This window comes from Hirsutella rhossiliensis (assembly GCF_020360975.1).
Source record: "Hirsutella rhossiliensis strain HR02 chromosome Unknown scaffold00008, whole genome shotgun sequence".
NCBI classification, from domain to species: domain Eukaryota; kingdom Fungi; phylum Ascomycota; class Sordariomycetes; order Hypocreales; family Ophiocordycipitaceae; genus Hirsutella; species Hirsutella rhossiliensis.
The window spans coordinates 331,311-349,815 of record NW_025408674.1 but is presented as its reverse complement, the minus strand read 5'-3'; the positions used below and the strand labels follow the sequence as shown (position 1 = coordinate 349,815).

Here is an 18,505-nt window from a genome sequence, read left to right as displayed (position 1 = left end):
AAAACGCAATGCCGCCCCAAGCGGCGCCTCCCACGCCGCCTGCATCTAGGTCAGTCGATCCCCTTATGATGACATCAAAGCGGTCATTGCCCGATCCCGACCAAACCCCAACCAAGAGACCGCGACTTTCTCCAGAAATTTCCACCATAGTCGCCGCCTGTGATAGTCGAGGCCCCGCCAAATCCGACACTTCCTCCCTTCTGTCCCACGAAGACCCCGGAGACTCAGAGACGGACACCGAGCCAGTCAATCACCCAGCCACATCCGCCTCTGGCCCTATCAGACCTCCGGCGTCAATCTCTTCCCGACCGCACCGCGCCCGACATCCGCCCAAGAATATTCTGTAAAGCAACGAACGAAACAACACAACATGACAAGGAACATGTTTCATCATCCTCAAACTCAAGTGCGAAAGGCCCTAATGGGATATTTCCTTCTCCTCTTGCTCTCCTTTTCACAAAGACAATCCAGTCAAAACTTCTCCAATATACTCCTTATTCTGTTTATATCCACCACTTATAGCACCTGTAAATCCTCAGAGCCTTCCACTGCCCACACATGCATTACCCACCCACAACTCTCTTCACCCCTGCCTCTCCACGCCCTTTGCGCCTTTGCAAAGCAAAATCTCCTTGCAGCGGCCTAGGCTGCCTCTCTGACGCTCTGTCTCGATTTCACTCACGATAATGCTCTACGTCTCTCGCCGGATCTCCATCTCATATCTCTTATCTCACTCTTCTTCCTGTCTTCCTCTCACTTCCCCTGTCTCCTATCTCCTGTCGCCAACTCTCTCCTCTCGCCGACTTTCTCCTGTCGCCATCGCCAACTTTCGTTCCGAAAGGCCTCTTTGCGCGAGCCGCGGCTGGCGAGCCTTCCCCTCGTATGAGGGTTTGCCTTGAGGAACGAAAGGCCTTCTATTTGCCTTGAGGAACGAAAGGCCTTCTAACGTGCCCCGCAGACCCCGCCCTCTCCCCCCAAAAGTTCTCCGCCCCTTGATTGGTCCCTTGTGATTGGTCCCTCCTTGCCTCCCTCCTCGTTGGTCGCTGCCCTTCCCCCGGCTTCTGTTGCCTTTTCGCGTGCCTTATCCCACCACTAGGCGCCTCCCACCCTGTCTGCCGCCTGCCGACTCTTCCCGCCTGCCGAACTCTTCATCGCGTCACCTAGCCCGGCCGCCTTGACTCTTCAGCATCACCGTCCAGCCAGCGCAACGCCTCCTCAACGGTCCTCTCGCTCAGTACCTCGAGCCTGGCCTGTGCGGCAGTCATCTCCTCGGGGACCCGGTTGCCCACCAAGTCTCTGTCCCGCACCTTGGACACGAGCATGATGCCGTCTAGAGTTCGGCAGCGCGATAGCTGCACGTACAGGCCGTACGGGTCGCACTGCGAGGGCACCACCGTTCCATCCATCTTCGTCGTCCGTGTCCTCGCAGCTCGAGGGCCACGCGCTCCAGCGTTTTGCCCTGCACCTTGTAGTCCGTGCACGCGAACGCTGCTGCGCACGGCAAACCCTTTCGGCTGACGTCGTTGCGTTGCCACGGCCTTTTTCGCTGGCACTGTATCTTAACGGTCATGGGTGTCAACAAGATCGTGCCCGGCGGCATCCCGACGAAGTGGAGATATCTCGTCGTCTCCGATTCGAGAATGATCCCCGCCGGCGGCCCGAAGTGGATCGTCATATCGGCCGAGATCCGATGCCCCGGGTACGCCTTGTCGACAATGACCTCCACCGCCGAGTAGCTCGCGCCGTTCACTAGCTTCAGCCCCTGGTGGGTGTTGTGGTTCACGACGATGGGCATCCCGGCCACGAACATGAAGACGGCCGGCACCGGGATCGCGCTATCGTCGCCCTGGTTGAGTATCATGATCGCCTCTTCCTCCGTCGGCAGCTCCTCCTTCCACTTGTGCTCGGAGATGAAAATGCGCATCGTCGACCGCTGCTGGACCCGGAACGCCAGGCTCGCCTCCATGTTCAGGTTCCACCGATTCCTATTGAGCGGCGTCACCACGGTGATGCCCGTCTCCCAAGGGATCCGCCTTCCTCCCGGTAGCACCTTGAGTTGAGGAGGTTTAGATCCGTCCGATCCTGCACGCCTAGACGGATCCGCTTCAGCAGCCTCTGCAGCTCCGGGTCGCCGGCGGCGCGCATCTGCTCGTCCAGCATGACGACCGTCGTGAACCTCTTCCACAGTGCGTGCGCTTTGTCGTGCTGGTGACGCTGCTCGGCCTTGAACGAGTTGTCTACGTCCCACGAGATGGCCGCGCTAGGCAGGACGATCGACCTCTCTTGGACCGGCCGGAACTGCTGAAAATCTCCGCAGAAGAGGACGATGGGGATCCCCCCGAAATCTTGCCGCGATCCGCGAAGCCGGCGAAGCCGCTCGTTCACGGCGTGCAGCGTCCGCGCCCCGAGCATGCTCACCTCGTCGATGACGAGCACATCCTTCTCCTGCCAATCCATTCGAGACTGGCCGTGGATGAACCGCTCCGCCTGTTTCGGCAGCCGCACCCCGTCAAGGTCTTTGACCATGTTCGCGCCCCGCCCCTTGGTCTTTAGTGAACCCGCAGGCGGAGTGGATCGTGATGCCGTTGATCCGCGCCGCCGCAGTCCCCGACGTCGCCGTGATCAGCAGACGATTCGAAAGGCTCTTTTACTGAACAGCTCGACGAGTGCCTCGATGATTCGCGACTTGCCGGTACCGCCCTCGCCACCGACGAACTGGCGCAGCTGGCAGGCATCGCCCCGTCGGTCTGCTGCATCAAATCGAGCTGGCGGCATATTATCAGAAAAGCGATGGACTGCCTCTTGTTCAGCGTCAGCCGTGTTGCCAACACCTTGCCCGCCGCGAGGAAGGAGGTTGATGGGCCAAACTGAACGTCCATTCCCGCCCCTGCGTCGATAGCGGTCTCGTCGGAGTCGGCCATCGTCATTTCGACCTCGTCCTCCCCAAACCGGTCATCACCCTTCGCAACGCTGCGCGGCGATCGCTTTCCCAGGCGGCGGGCGTGCTTTGTATCCCTTGGATCATCCTCTCCCTCTCCTTCGAGGCACTTACCTGCTGCGACTTGATAGCCTTGACCTGATCCTGCGGCGGTAGTGCGGCCCCGGAAAATACCCGCCCTGGCATGCTTAACCGCCTCTCCCCTCGTTCGATCAGCGCCGTGGCCTCGAGCTCGGCCGTCGAGCGCAGCGCCGATTGCTGAAACCGACAGAGCTGCTGTATCATTGCCATGAGCTCCGGCGACTTGGCCGTCACCTGATTCGCTCCCACTGCACCTCGGACGACGTCGATGAGCCGCGTTGCGTCTCCGATGCTGTTGGGCTGATATGTCGCTGCAGACTCCGCGCCCGCCTCGCCTGCTCCACCCTCCTCGACGTGTGCGACCGTCGGGTCGCCATCGCCGGACGAGGCTGCCCATTGCTTGGCGTCGCGTTTTGCGTCTTCGGCGGATCGTCGAAGCAGCTGCACGTTGTCGACCAGACATGATATTCTCGGGGCCATAGCGTCTCGAGCCCGCGCCCAGATGCTGTTGATCTCACCTGTTCCTTCGCCCAGGAAGGACTCCACGGCACGAACAGCGCAAGATGCTGCACGGCTGCCCTTCTGGGGTGGGTTAGCCTCTCCGATAATGCCCGCTGACAGAGCAGTTGCCATACACACCTCCGGTAGCACGACTCGTCATCGTAGGTGAAGTCCTTGCTCAGGTAGCCGTCGAGGCAGACGGTAGCGTGCTTGCCCGGCCGCCTGAGCACCTGAACCCAGCGTCGTCCCGGCGCCCATCCATCCTCGAAAGACATCTCCCAAGCCGCCCAGCTCTCGTCGTTGCCGATGCGTTTCAGTCTGACGATCGATATGTAGTCATACAGGCATAGGCCTTTCAGCAGCTCTCCCCGGTGCTGGTACGCCTCGACGTGGGAGATTCTCAGGCCTTCTTCTTCGACGACGACCGACTCATCCAAGGTGTCATCCGTAGCCGCAGCGCCACTGGCTTCTCGGAGATGCCGCCATCGCCGAAAGACTTCCCAGTACAGCAGAGAACAGTTCAGGTACGCCCACGCGCTGCTGTCGGTGAACTCGGCCGGATATCCGAGAAGGTGAGCGACGACCTCGACCTGTGATAGCGGACGCTCCGTGAACACGCGGTTCGCCACTCTCATCAGGAACTGTCGCGTCCTGTCCCCTTGACAGGGTCATCGGTGGCAGCGTCTCCGCCACCGTCCCGCCCTCCGTTTGCCGTGCCATCACCTGTTGAGGTGGCCAGGAGCTCGGCCGCGGCCGCCACACGCTTCCACACCGGGTCCTCCACCTTGGTCGCGTAGTTCGTGACATAATAGATGAGGGCCATTGTCTTGCGCTGCGTCGCAATGAAGGAAATATCATGGTTGTGCCGGAGCCCGACAGCAATAGCCTCGTTCCATCGATTGACCATGCTGTGTGTCCTCCGGATCTGCAGCACCCGTCTGCCGTGAGGGCGGTCTTGTCGACTAACCTCCATGGCGCCTTGAACCGGCAGAGGTCCCCTTCCGCCCTCCTTTGCCCAAGGAGTACTTCACACAGGTCGGGCTATGCGTGTGCACCTGCGTCGCGCCGGCACAGAAGTTGGCCTCCTCGATAAACGCGGCCGAGAACTGCGCGGCGTTGTCCAGCAGGGAACCAATACCGCCCGTCACAGATCGCTCCGCTTGCACGGCGCAAAAACTTTCCTGGTCCAGATCCTGCCTTGCACGTCAACCCGGCCCCACTTGGCCATCAGAAGAGTACTTCAGGCTCCCGGTGGCACATCTTAGGTAGGCATTCTTACCTCTGAGAAGACGCTATCGATGTATCGGACGATTCGCTCGCGATACGCCGCCTGATCCTCCCCGTGGATGTCGGCAAGCATCGAGCTGAGATGCGCGTTCCCGTGCAGCCAGAGCAAGCCGTGAACATGAAGCGCCCTCGTTCGTTCGTCTCCACGGCGCCATAGTACTTGCCGATGCGCCCGAATACCGACTCTTCACCGACCTTCACGTAATGATCGAAGAACAGCTTCATCTCGCGGTGGAAGAACACGGCCGAGCTCATGGGATCCGATATCGCCAGCCGTGCCCGCTTATACGCATCCCCAAGGCCTTCTAAGAACTCCTCGGCCGCGTCGGGATCGCGTGTGCGGTATGCCGCCAGTCGCAGCTTCACCGGGTTCGTAATGTCGTTCGGGTTGATGGTGAACCAGATGGCCGGCACGCCATATCCGACGATGAGCGACTGGATTTTCCGCCGCATATTGAGACGGACCTCTCGACATGGGCTGCCGGTGGCCGTAAAGCGAGAGGCTCCTGAGAAGCTCCTTCACGTCACCATCGGTCGTCTTACCCGAGCTCTCCAACTCGACCCTCGCCGCCGCTAGCCTTTCTGTGGTCATCGAACGCACGATGCGCTCTACCTTGCGGAAGTTCTTCCTCCCACACTCAACATGCTGACCCGGCGGTTCCTCGACCGCACCCCATGTTGAAGACGAGAAATGCGAAGATGTGGTGCAGTGCAAATCGACCACCATGGCGCCGGAGCACGATCTCGGCCCACGCCTGAAGGTTCAAGCTTCGAGACGATACGGGTCTCCGCGGCCGCCTCTGCCTCGACAGCCCTGCCTCGCAAGTTGGCCGTGACCTTCCCGCGTCGACCATGGTCTCTTCAACCAGCCTTGGTCCCCAACGCCAAATGGGAACAGGGTCGGGAACGTCCTGGCAAAGAAGGACGCCTCAAAGGAATCGGTAAACTCACCCCGCGAAACCCGGATGTATGGCTCACAACCACCGTCGCCACGCCCCCGAACCCCCCCGGCTAGGGACCCGACCCACGCTCTCGGGCCCGCACGGCCGTCGTCGGCACCTTCACCAACAGCGTCACAGGCAAACTGCAGCTTCTCCACGTCCGCGACGTCTGGCGGTCCGTCGAGCGCGAACATGCCAGAAGACGTCACCTCGTTGATCGCTGGAACGTTCTGGTCGGGGCAGGCGTCACTTCCATCGCGAACCGCGCCTTCTCCGTTGGGCCCGTGACCTTCACCCTGGCCGCCGGCTTCTTGTCCTTGGTTGAGCAGGGCGAAGAGCTCCTCGATCTCCACCGGCCCTCCTCGTCCACGGCGCGTTCCGTGGGCGGCACAACGTGCGCCGTCCGCGCTTTCTCCCACCCAGGCGGCTCGTTCCGCTCCATACGATCGCACACCGACGACGGTACCCCGTGTATCGAGTCTCCCAGCTCTCCATCTCCGCCGCGTCGATCTCGATCTCGGCGTAGTGGGGTTGTTCCGCTTCAGCCAGACAAGGCCCTCTCGACCACCCGCCGCCTCACCGACAAGAGACTCGACAGGTCGCTCGGTGCCGGCTTCTCCGCGCCCTGCCACGAGATGTGGATCTCGTCCAGTGCTTGCAAAGGGGTGCGGGAGCACTTTGGTGGCCAGCTCCTGCACATTGTTCGGAAACACTGTGATGTGGCCCTGACATGCCTCGGATACTTCACGCTCTGTCTCTGCCCGCCCGGAATGCTATATCTCGTGACAAACCCGTAACATGAGTTCAGCGAGATGAGCTTCTCTTCGACCGGCGTCAGTCCCTTGAGCTCATCGGGGAACATGTGCTCGCAGCCAAGGCGACTGTGAAGGTGGATCGCCGGCGACAGGCTCCTGCGCGCCAGGCATCGGCCACACTCGGCGCACACCGACACGGACTCGCCCTCAGGAAAGCAACTCCGGCATGAAAATGGTGAGCGGCCGCCCTTTGGTACGCAACTTGACAGCCAATGATCCCATGTAATCTCCCTCAACTCTCCTCTCGTACACTTGCGGTAGCACACCATGCAGGTCCGTATCGGCAACGTGCTCGCATCGTGGAACGCCTGATAGAAGTCTCGCACCGTCGACACCTTCCTCTCGAGCGGTATTGGCGTGCACCACGTCTGATCGTTAGACAATCTCTCCTTCAAGGCAAAGTCTTCCTCCAAAAAGCGCAGCACACTCGCCAGGTCTTCGGCCTGCAGCTCCCGTCTCCTATGCCTTCCGATTCCACTTCGGACCTGTTTTATCGGGCGCCCATCCCGGCTAGGAAGACGGGCTCTCTTCTCCCGCCTCCGGGACTGCCTCTGTCCGCGCAGCGAGCCGTCCGCTGCCTCTGCTGCGCCATCGTCCACACCCACCTGTGCCCTTGGCCGCCGAACCGGTCCCCGACGGAGCTTGGGCAAACCCCATGCAATCGATGCTGCAAATTGCGCCGTTCGTCTTAGGTCTTGGAAAGTCGTATCCTTGGGCTGGATAGGTCGGAGCGTCGGTCCCTTTTCGAACGAACACCCGGGACACCGCCGGTCGCCGCCTTATCTCCCTGCCCGTCACCTTCAGGACCCTCTCCTGGGGCAAAACGGCCGATGAAGGGCGGACTGTCAGAGCCCACTGCCCCTGGTCTCCACGTTCTGTAGGCAACACGAACCTCGGAAGCGGACTCGGTGACTGACGTTGCGCGGAATTTCCGCTGCTGACCAAATTACGGGACTTCCGTGCTCTGCTTGACCGCAAACCGCCTCGCGGCGGTCTTCTCGGCAGTGACTTTGCGATCGCCCCTGCATGCTTTCTCCATGCGGTTTCTTCGACCGCAGACTGCTTAGGCTGAATCAGCCGGAACGTTAATGCTTCATTCGCCACTGATCTGTATCTCCCGAACCGCCCCAACCTTGTCTCCCGTGCTCCGTGCCCTTCTCGGAGTTGCCCTGTATCATCTCCGCACCCCGAAACAGGCACTCCCCGTTCCTACCCTCTTCTCCATCCTCGACTGACAACGAACAGGCTCCACGGTGAGCGGCCGCCTCGCCTAGCTTCCTGCAGGACTGTCCGCCATGCTACTGCCTCCTCGACGTCGACTAGCGTGGATTGGCAACAGGCTAGAAAGTTTTGGCTCCGGAGCACTTCCACTTGGATAATCTCGCTTCTTGGCGTACACTATTTCTTTCCGAGTGGGAAGCTTCCTAACGATCACTACTCTCATGGCCGTGGCATTTCTTCCTTATAATGCTTGCCTATGGTACCGAAGCGATGCAATACTACTACCCTTTGTAATCCCCATTTACCCTCCCTATGTGCGTCCACCGTCCCGACCTCGGCTGGTCTCCACGTGCGACCTGCTACCCCAGCTTTGCCAAAGGCGGCCCTTCCATCGCCGTGCTCTCTTTGCGCACTCCAGCGAATCCCTGGCTACTGCCGACCTCCGGCACATGGGGGTGGCCGCGCCAACCGCCCGCCGCACACTTCCAACCATACTCTCCGGCCCTTCCAACGCCTTCCCACCCACCTTGCGCATCAGTTGCTCCATCAATATCTGCCACTCCACCTCGTCGAGCAACAGCCAAAAGGCTGCCGGCGATAACATGTCCACGGTGTCCTCGTGCAACCGGACTACCCGGCTAGGTTTGCTCCCTCGCCACCACCAACGTCGCATCAACGGCCTTCATGCTAAAGCGACAGCCAGGATCCCCCTGCCTGTCCTCTTGTAGTCGCTAGCCACCGGAGTCTCGACTTGCAAACCCTCTTGGAGAGTTCTCGTGACCAACTCGCATCCTCCTCCTCAGCTCGTCCCCTATATCCGACTTCACCGTGTCCCAATAGTGGACTCGACACGGTCGGCACCCGCCTCGCTCAGCCGCACGCAATGCCCATCCAACTACCGACGACCGTCAAAGGGACCCCTGCAATACTACCATAACCTCTTTCTTTCCTTCACTCTCATTCGTTATTGTCGCCTTTGCTATCTACTCCATGCAACGATGACACCGAAGGGTACTGCTGGACTTTCTTTCTCCGCAGACTTACCCACACTAACCTTACTGTTCGCCGACCTCCAACTTCTCGCGACATAGCCATCACCCCTACTCAACTTCCAACCCCCGGCTCCCTACTTCACTCACGACCATAGAACCAGATGGTCGAGACTGTTCAAGAACCTCGCCAGCTCATTCCCGCATACCCCCGCTTCTGATCTATCATCTAGGTAGCATTCTCTGACTCTTAAGTCTCCCCGACCCTAGCCGCGAGCCCTCTTTCGAGCAGCAAGAAAACCTGCTTTATAGGATGCCCACCTCCACTCTGCGTAACCCCTCATTTACACTTCCACGGTGACTACATCTGCCATGTTCTCACGATGTCGGCCTCCCAGCTCAACGTCGATACCTCGTCCTCCCTCGGCAACCTCTTGACAGCCAGAAAATGCTGGCGCCGACATGTCCATGATGGCCTTTGTCCAGCCCGGCTGCCCGGCTAGGTTCGCCTACCAGAATGAGCATCGTGTCAAAGGACTCAACGCAGAAACCCTAGCGAGGGTCTTCCTTCCCACGCCCTCATGGCTGTCGACTCCGGAGTATGCAGCAATCCGGTCAGATACTGGCAATCCATCGACCTGCATCTTCTTCAGCCTTAATATTTCCATATACAACCAACAGATAATCTCCTCGGAATGGACCGAGCAATGGTTCTTCATGGTCGGCCGTGTTCATCCTTTGCCCTGACGTGGGAAATCGAGCGACGTGATGGCTTGAGTCGGACGATGATAACATCACAGAATACACCGTCCCCGCGCTTATAGTCCGCGATCACAGCTACCAACCGTGAGTCTATGCTCCAAATCTCTGTCGCCACTGCCCTCCTGACGATATCCATAGAATTGTCACTCGCACCTCAGCTCGGTGGATACTTTCCCAACGATACAACCCATTGTCTCCTTCATGGGACCTGTCATCGGCTCCGGCCGCGACCTCCTGCATGGAAACTCGGCTGCGGCCCTTGACGACACCCAGCTGAGCTGCTGCGGCTTTGTCCAGCTCTCCACCTTTATTTGTCCTGGGATTCCCGGCAAAACCCCCTTCAAGGGCTTTCACCCTTCCAAGTTTTCGTCATCTTCCCATTCACGCTAATCCTTGGACCTCCTATGAAAGAAGATGACCGAGAGGCGCGACAGCCAGTTCCAGTCGAACGCTCTCTTCACCTGTACGGGCAAAATCGCCGGCTTACTGGATCACCAGATCATGAAACATGCCCCGGCTTTCGACCAAGACTATATCTTCATCGTCGTCCCCGACACGTGGACTTTCCACGACAAGGCCATGTCCGACCAGGCTTCTGCAACACAACTACTGCCGACGACACCCAAGAGCGCGGTCGGCAATCCTCGGACTATAGCGTTGCGTTGGCCAGGTTTACCTCTACGAAGAAACCCAAGGCCGCCCAAAGCCCCGCCTCCCCCACGCCGCATGCTTCTGGCCCAGTCGATCCCCTTATGCTGGCATCAAGTCGGTCAATGCCCGATCCCTACCAAACCCCAACCAAGAGACCGCGACTTTCTCCCGAAACTTCCACCATAATCACCGACTGTGACGGTCAAGACTCCCAAATCCGATACCTCCTCCTTTCTGTCCCCGGAAGACCCGCAGAGTCAGAGACGGACACCGAACAGGTCAATCACCAAGACACATCCGCATCTGGCTCTATCAGACCTCCCGCGTCGATATCTTCCAGACCACTGCGCGCCCGACGTCCGCCCAAGAATATTCTCTAAACTTTAAAGCATCAAACGAAACAATACAACATGACAACATGTCTCATCATCCTCAAAATCAACTGCCAAAGGCTCGAATAGCACATTCTCTTCTCTTCTTGTTCTCCTTTTCATGAAGACGATCAAGTCAAAACTTCCCCAATATACTCCTTATTCTGTTTATACCTACGACTTATACCGGTAGCACATGTAAATTTTCCGAGCCTTCCACTCGCCCAGACATGCATTACCCACTCACATCTCTCTTCAACCCTGCCGTCTCTCCACGCCCTTTGAGTTTGCGCCTTTTAAACAAAATCTCCCTCCAGCGGCCTAGCCTGCCTCCCCGACGCTCTGTCTCGGTTTCACTCACGATAATGCTCTACGTCTCTCGCCGTGTCTCGTATCTCGACCTCACTCTTCTTCCTGTCTCCTATCTACTGTCGCCAACTCTCTCTCTTCTGTAGCCAACTCTTCTCCGGTTCTCTTGTCGCCAAATTTCGTTCCGAAAGGCTTCTTTGCGCGAGCCGCGGCTGGCGAGCCTTCCTCTCGTGGTGCTGACAGGGATTCGTTAAGTTTTTCGGCTTCTGATTGGTTGAGGTTTTGTAAAACGTAACTCAACTGGATGATGACTCCCGAAAAAATGGGTCCAATCTTCGTAGCCGCCCCTGAGCATGGCGATCACACCGCGTCTTTCTGTTGTTTCTTTCGTTTACAATGAGTCCCGTACCTACTCATCGAGGGGCCCAAGATGGGGTAGTTTCCATCGTGTGCATTCGCTGTCGCGAAGAGAAACTCGCGGAAGACTTCCTCGGCAGACGGAAGTCGGTTGGGCACACCAGGAGCTGCCTGAGCTGCCGCAATCAGCGCGCCTCTCATGTTGGCTTTTATCCCTAACTCCGTGAGGTGTTCAATGCTGATCAATTGAAGTACTCCAGGTCCAGAGGCGCGACCCAGACCTTGAGGGACGTCGCAATCCGTCCTCCCTCGCCTCAGAGACCCGCATCAAAGAGAACCGACCCAGTCGTCGGATTATCGCCTGCGCAGAACAGATCTGGAACCCGGCCTGCGTCATCAGAGACGTTACTGGGGCGTCATACGGCGAGGTCTTTCGAAGAGTCGATTGACCAGCCGCGGGTAGTGCTGGGGACGCCAATTCCACCAAGCCAAGGAAGTGCCCGCTCCTTTCGGACTCTTGCGCCACCCTTGATGCAGTCGACGACTGAGCAGGCCGCGCCACACTCAGGCTTGTCTGCGAGAAGCAGCACAAGTGGTATAGATTACTCTTATGTGGCTGCTAGATTCCATAAGGGGAAGAACTCTCAAGATGATCCTCGAAAGCCAGGGCAAGGACCAAGGTAGCCGCGATCCAGCGCGACCACCGGTCACGACGTCGCGCAGGAGGTTGTGTCACTGACGCCAACGATATCTCAGCTGGGCGTCTTACAAGGCTCGGAGTTGGCTGGAGAATGTATTTATCCTCGTGCTGTGGTTCGCAATAGCTTCTACGGGCTGACCATGGAACATAGATGCGAGCCCAGATCGACTACGGACGGGTGGGTTTCAAGGTGGGGTATGATACCTAAGGAAGGAGACGACAGGCCAGTTCTCAGAGTCTGATATTGACGCTGAGGATTATGTCAACGTCCTGCTTTCACCCGCTCGACCACGCAGGTATCTCGAGCGATTGGGGATCGAGCCGGACTCTGAACCTGGTGAGGAAGACGAGGACGGTGACAGGAACAATGATTCTGTGGATAGAAGCCCACTTCGCCGTCGGCCGCCGCAGCCGTCCGCACGGCCAAGGCGTGGTCGCCGAGGTCCCGCCCCAGGTACAGGAGGGCGGCCAAGAAGGTCTCGGAGAGAAACACGATCGTCGAGACCGCCACGACGTCTTCGGAGTCCAGTGATAATTCCACCGGAAGAATTGGCGGTCTTCCATGCGCAAGATCCGGTGTGGAATGGCGACCTCGACGCTTGTGCCTTGACCGACCGCGATAAGGCCACCCTGCGCGAGTTCTGGACTAAGCTTGACAATGACCAGATGGAATACTGCAGCCGATGCCGCGAGTGTTGGTTTCAGATGGAAATAGATTATGACGGCATTTGCTCGCGTTGCTATCGAAAGGATGAGAAGCGTGGCCCCGACGAACCTTATTTCTTCTCTGCCGAAAATCAACTCGACTTTGGCCCTGTGCCGGCCCGATTGCCTGAGCTTACGCCTACTGAAGAGTCGTTGATCGCTCGCGTGCACGTCCACGTCAATATCATGCTGGTGCGGGGACAGCAGTACAAGTATCGGGGGCACGTCGTTCACTTTCTCCGCGAGGTTGGCTTGGTGTACAACCAGCTCCCGCTTCTGCCGCGGGAGTTGAACACGGTGTTGCTGCGTCCTGCCAACACGTCGTCACACGCCAATCTCAGTCGGCAATTCACCCGCCAGTTCCGTGTGCGCCGCCAGGCGGTTATGATATGGCTTGACTACCTCCGCCATCATCATCCTGGCTATCGATGCATCGTCATCGACGAAGAGCGACTGAGCCAACTGCCCGAGGACGGCAATGCGGTGGATGCCATCCCCCAAAGTCAGGTGGAGGCTGCCGATGTGGGACCGGAGGAAGATCAGGAGGCAGAGCCTGAGCTAGAGGACGCGGCTGCGGTGCCTGACCTGTTGGCCAAGGACACGGAGCTCGATGCTCTGCGGTCTGTTCTCGCGGGCGAACCAGAAGCGAACGCAAGGCTTCCTCTCGCCACAGGCTCCCAGGGCGGGGCAGCACGGGCTGCGGCTGCCGAATATACGGCACACGCCGATCAATGAGTTCAATCGCTCTCATGCCCTGCTCTCCTTGGCATTCCCCTGCCTCTTTCCAGACGGCAGAGCCGACTTTGTGGAACCTCGCTTGCGGTCAATTGAGTACAAGGATTACATCGAGCACGCGATGCGGTGGCACGACGGCCGTTTTGCACGGCACCCGACCTTCCGTTTTGTCGCGTTCAACACTCTGATGCGGTCCCAAGCACGCGCGCGGTCGAGATTCTTCGTGAAGCAACATGACGGCACCCGCGAACAACTCACGCGAGAGCAGCTTATTCAGGCACTTGAACACAGCGAAGATCCCGAGGCGCAGGCGCTGATCAACTCGATCACAAGGCATGCGGTGTCGATTCGCGGTACGCGCCCCTTTTGGAACAGAAAGAGGCAGGACCTCGAGGCGTATGCATACAGCCTGGGCTGTCCTGGCGCATTTATCACATTCAGCCCAGCCGATTTGCACTGGCGGAGCCTCTACCAGCACATGCCCCGATATGGAGAATGGCTGCGCGTTTCCGAGCCGGAGAGGATGGCATTGTCGCGGTACTTATTGCGACAGAACCCTCACATTGCTGCTTTCCACTTCTACCGCCGATACTGCTTCTTTCGAGATATCGTGTTGCGGAAGAAGTTCAACGTCACGGATTACTGGGATCGGTACGAATGGCAAGGGCGTGGTAGTCCGCACAACCACGGTCTGTACTGGATGAAGGAGGGCCCCGCCGCCGACATGGAGGACGAAGCCGCTCGAGACCTGTTTGCACGCACGTGGGGCTTCCACATCACGGCCGTGAACCCGGAGCCCCGTAGGACTGTGCCTCGGGGGGAGGGTAACCCGCTGAGCGTAGATCCGCTGGGCGTGGAGATGACATTCCTGCGGCTCTCGCAAATTGTCAACCGTTGCCAGCGCCACAGATGCAATACCACGTACTGCTTGCGTGTCAGAAAAGGAAGCGGCGACCTGGCGAGGGACATGGAAGGATCTGCTGCCGATATTGAGGCGGCCAACGCAGCCAATCCGGAAAGGGAGTGTCGTTTGACTTCCCCGTGCCTTGCGAGAGCTGGCCGCGGTCATCAGGAAGGAAGGCAAGTCGTACTACATCTTCGAGGCGGCCCGCAACGACAGCCTTATGAATCATTTCAACCCTGCCATCATTCTGGGATGGCTGGCCAACATTGACATATCTCCATGCACCAGCTTGCAAGCAGTCATTACGTACGCTGCCAAGTATTGCAGCAAATCGGAGAAGAAGACAGAGCCTTACTGCAGGCTGGCGGATCAGGTTTTGCCGCATACAGCACACCACCAACCCCTGTTGTCTTTCTCCTCTCGCCTTATGAATAAGTTGATTGCCGAGAGAGATTATTCAGCGCAGGAAATTTCCCACTTGCTGCTCAACATCCCTCTGCAGGAAGGGACTCGGATGGTTGTGTACGTCGACTGCCGCCCGTCAGAGCAGCATGCACGGTCCTACCGCGTCGATGATGATGTCAGAGAGGCTGTCGGCAGCTACCGGAAATATCTGCAGAGAAATGACCAGCATGAGAGTATTACTTATCTCGAGTACCTGCAGCTGTACAATCTCAAGACATGGAGGAGACTCGGTGCGAACGCGAAGAAGAGGGTTCTGTCCTACTTTCCTCGGTACAGGCCAGTGGAAACCTCAACCCAGTTTCATGACTTCTGCCGTGTCAAGTTGATGATGGCCCATCCGCACCGCGCTCCGGAGGAGTTGCTTGCTGTGGACGGGCAGCTGTGTGAGTCCTTTGTTGCGGCGTACCAGTGCTGTCGGCGGCGACACCATTTCCATGAGGACGACCATTACGGGGGAGGTGGGGACAAACGAGCTCCAGGCGGAGGACGATGAGTTTGTGCAGGAGGTGCATGACGAGCCCATCGCAGAGGAGGACTGGCATGAGCTCGCCCACATGCTGCCAGACCGGCCGCTGGAGGAAGAAGACATCGACGTACTTGGCCGGCGAAATATCGACGTGAATTATGACTGGACTCCTCACGTCGGACGATACACCAACGACGACATTCTCAGCGGCAACTACTGGGAGCAACGCAAGGCGGAAAGCTCCTTTCACCTTGATGTGGAGCATCAGCCCTTGGAAGCACGCGATGCCCTGAATCCAGAGCAGCGCATAGTGTATGACACGGTGATGGGTCACTTTCTCGCCCAGGACCGTTCCCAGTTGCTACTCCATGTGGATGGTGGCGGTGGCACAGGCAAGTCATATCTCATCAACCTGCTCTCGGCGCACCTCCAGGCTGCGACACGTGGGAGAGGGACACCTGTCTGGCGTGCCGCACCGACAGGCGTCGCAGGGAATCAGATATCAGGCACTACTTTGCACTCGCTGCTTCACCTCCCGATCAACAAGGACTTCAGGCCGCTCTCCGCCATCGACAAAGCCCAGCTCCAGAAGAAACTGAAGGATATTCAGTACCTAATCATCGACGAGAAAAGCATGCTGGGACTGCGTATGCTATCCTGGATTGACGACCGTCTCCGCGAGGCATTTCCGCATAGGAACGAGGAGTTCTTTGGCGGACTCAATGTCCTTTTGGTGGGCGACTTCTTCCAGCTTCCTCCTGTTCTACAGAAACCGCTATACTACGACAAAGAGGTGCAGGGAGTAGAGATCAAGGGAAGGAACGCGTATATGCGCTTCGATAAGACTGTCTTCCTGAGCGTTGTTCAGCGGCAGTGCGGCGATGACCAGGCGGCCTTTCGCAAGGCTCTCTCGGGGAACTGCGGCTGCTCCAACTATCCTACGAGTCCTGGAAACTTCTCTCTGGCCGCGTGCAGGCAAAGCTAGACGATCAAGAGGTCGCCAGGTTCGCCGACGCCTTACGGGTATACGCCACGAAAGACCGGGTGAACGAATATAACCATTACCACCTTGACCGCCTCAACCGACCAGTCATCCAGGTCATCGCTACAAACGTTGGCCCCGGCGCGACAGCTGCTCCGGACGACAAGGCGGGCAACCTTGCGAAGCAGATTCCGTATGCATTGGCGCCCGTCTGATGCTGACGTCCAACCTTTGGCAGCCAGTTGGCCTCTGCAACGGCGCACGCGGTACGGTATACGATATCGCCTGGGCGCCTGGAGCTGACCCCATGCAAGACCCTCCCTGCGTGATCATGATGGAGTTTGACAAGTACACGGGGCCGGTATTCCTGACCACCGCAGATGGCAGGAAGATTGTCCCCATTCTGCCAGTAGACAGGGACTTCCTCGTCGGAGCCACACTCTGCACTCGTACGCAGTTTCCTGATCGTGTGTTACGCCATTACAGTTCACAAGTCGCAGAGCATCACCGAAGACACGATCGTGACGGATCTGTCCTGCCGTGACTTTCAGACCGGATTGAGCTACGTGGCCGTCTCGCGTGTGAAAACGCTGCAGGGTCTGATGCTGGATGCCCCGTTTGACCGCAACCACCTGACTTATGCGTCGCCACCGGAAGGAATTAAGATGAAAATGAGGGATCAGCAACTTCGCAAACGACAGGTTCTCACCCAGAATCCGTACAAGACAGGCCACGGGCATACGTAACTCCACTTGATGCTACTCGCGACAAGAACGACACTTTCCAAGGCACAGATTGTATGATTGTAGATACTGTATTGATTGTTCGGTGACTGCTCGACTGGTAGCCAGACTCGCAGCCTTCGGCTGATTGTACGCCTTGCACCACAACCCTAAAGACTAAAGTGCAAGGCGTAGCGCAGTATTTTATACCTCTGGCCGCGCGTCGTGATCCCCACTTCGGTTTCAGATCGTACAACCCACAGCTTTAAGCGCGTGACATGCGCGCCTCAACGCCGCGCAACGCCGCAAAACGCGTGTTTTCTGCATCGTCAATAGCCTCAAATAATAAGGGCAACTGGCTCTACAATTTGCATGTCCAGAAAATTTATCTAGACACTCATAGGATGCTGTGGCGGCTGTTTGCCCGGATTTGCCCGGATTTGCCCGGATTTGCCCGGATTTGCCCACCAGGCGCGCGTCCGGGAGTTTTGGGGCTGTCCGGGAATTTTGGGCCCAACTAAGGGGCCCCTTCCCCTTAGTTGGCTGCCAGAGGCCCCGCCAACGGGTATAGCCTTCTGAGAAGTCTCTCGATAATCTCGAATACTACAAAAATTAACTTACATAAATACTGATCCGCCCGTCCTAGGCAAATGGACCGAAAATAAGCACTTTCAAAAGCTCTGCCGAATCCTCAAAATATGTCGGTCCAACGCGTTCGAATCCGCGATTGTACACAGTTACACACTTGTAGAGCCTCAATCCTCCGAAGCCTCCATTGTATCTGGACAGGGGGTTGATATCGCAGACTTATCGGCTTGGGAGGCAGGAGGTTTGGGGGGTAGGAGGTTCGGTGGGAGCCTCGGTAGTAGCCTCGGTGGGAACTTCCGCCGGAGCAGGGGGTTGAGGAGGAGGATTCTCGCCTGAACGCATATTAGCATATACACAAACAATGAGGGTATATTCACACCATCTACCAGCTTGCCCAGAAATTGGAATGTTGTCGCGAAGCACGTCTGAGATCTTGAGCTCGGGGTCCCATAAGGGGTATACAGCTAAGGGCCCCGACGGGCTAGACAGAAAGGCAGCCTGCAGAGAGTTCTGCGGCTGCAGAAGACTATTAGGAGACCGCATTAGGCAGCCACATAGGCTGTAGAGAGACTGCATATACGGGGGAAGCTGAAAGAGCCCTCGGCGACTAGGGAAAGTCAGTATGCAAAGGGGGGGCTGGGGAGAGGAGCCCAGCCCCCTAGATATTGTACCTATACAACTGAAAAGGGGATATCAATAGTATTGCAGTACGAGATGGGCAGCAAGCATTAATCTTGAGTGGAATAAAGCTCTTGATTCTTCTATCTAGAGAGGGAGTGTAAATGATCTTATATAGCTAGAAGAACAGTGGAAGTGAATGAATAACCCAGCTGTTGGGTTGTGGCTGTGAAAAGCGTAGGCAAAAGGAAGGTTAATTGCCTGCATTAGCCTAGGTTGACTGGAAGACAAAATGAGTCTTGGCTGAGTATACGGCCGAATATGCCTCGGCTGAGGGAATGGTGAATAAGCCTTGCAAAAGAAAGGTTGATGAGGCTTGTAGATATTGATGTGCCAG

The 18,505-nt window shown here is 57.7% G+C and overlaps 2 protein-coding genes across 2 annotated transcripts; one reads left to right on the top strand and one right to left on the bottom strand.

The window, feature by feature from the left end:
* Positions 1–1,160: 1,160 nt before the first annotated feature.
* HRG_07284 (PIF1-like helicase domain-containing protein) lies at positions 1,161–5,260 on the bottom strand (the record flags this gene model as incomplete). The annotated part of the gene is made up of 12 exons (XM_044865755.1): positions 1,161–1,330; positions 1,381–1,552; positions 1,607–1,985; positions 2,051–2,487; positions 2,697–2,984; positions 3,053–3,460; positions 3,538–3,598; positions 3,659–4,178; positions 4,244–4,529; positions 4,576–4,713; positions 4,800–4,884; positions 4,992–5,260. 12 exons carry the CDS (start codon positions 5,258–5,260, stop codon positions 1,161–1,163), a joined length of 3,213 nt encoding a protein of 1,070 aa, XP_044718719.1.
* Positions 5,261–11,872: 6,612 nt separating this feature from the next.
* Positions 11,873–16,926, top strand: HRG_07283 (PIF1-like helicase domain-containing protein; the record flags this gene model as incomplete). Its single annotated transcript, XM_044865754.1, has 14 exons — positions 11,873–11,929; positions 11,996–12,016; positions 12,075–12,101; positions 12,152–12,377; positions 12,471–13,258; positions 13,302–13,696; positions 13,739–14,163; positions 14,417–14,573; positions 15,142–16,102; positions 16,174–16,242; positions 16,297–16,347; positions 16,419–16,446; positions 16,495–16,589; positions 16,681–16,926. 14 exons carry the CDS (start codon positions 11,873–11,875, stop codon positions 16,924–16,926), a joined length of 3,546 nt encoding a protein of 1,181 aa, XP_044718718.1.
* Between the last annotated feature and the right edge of the window lie 1,579 nt (positions 16,927–18,505).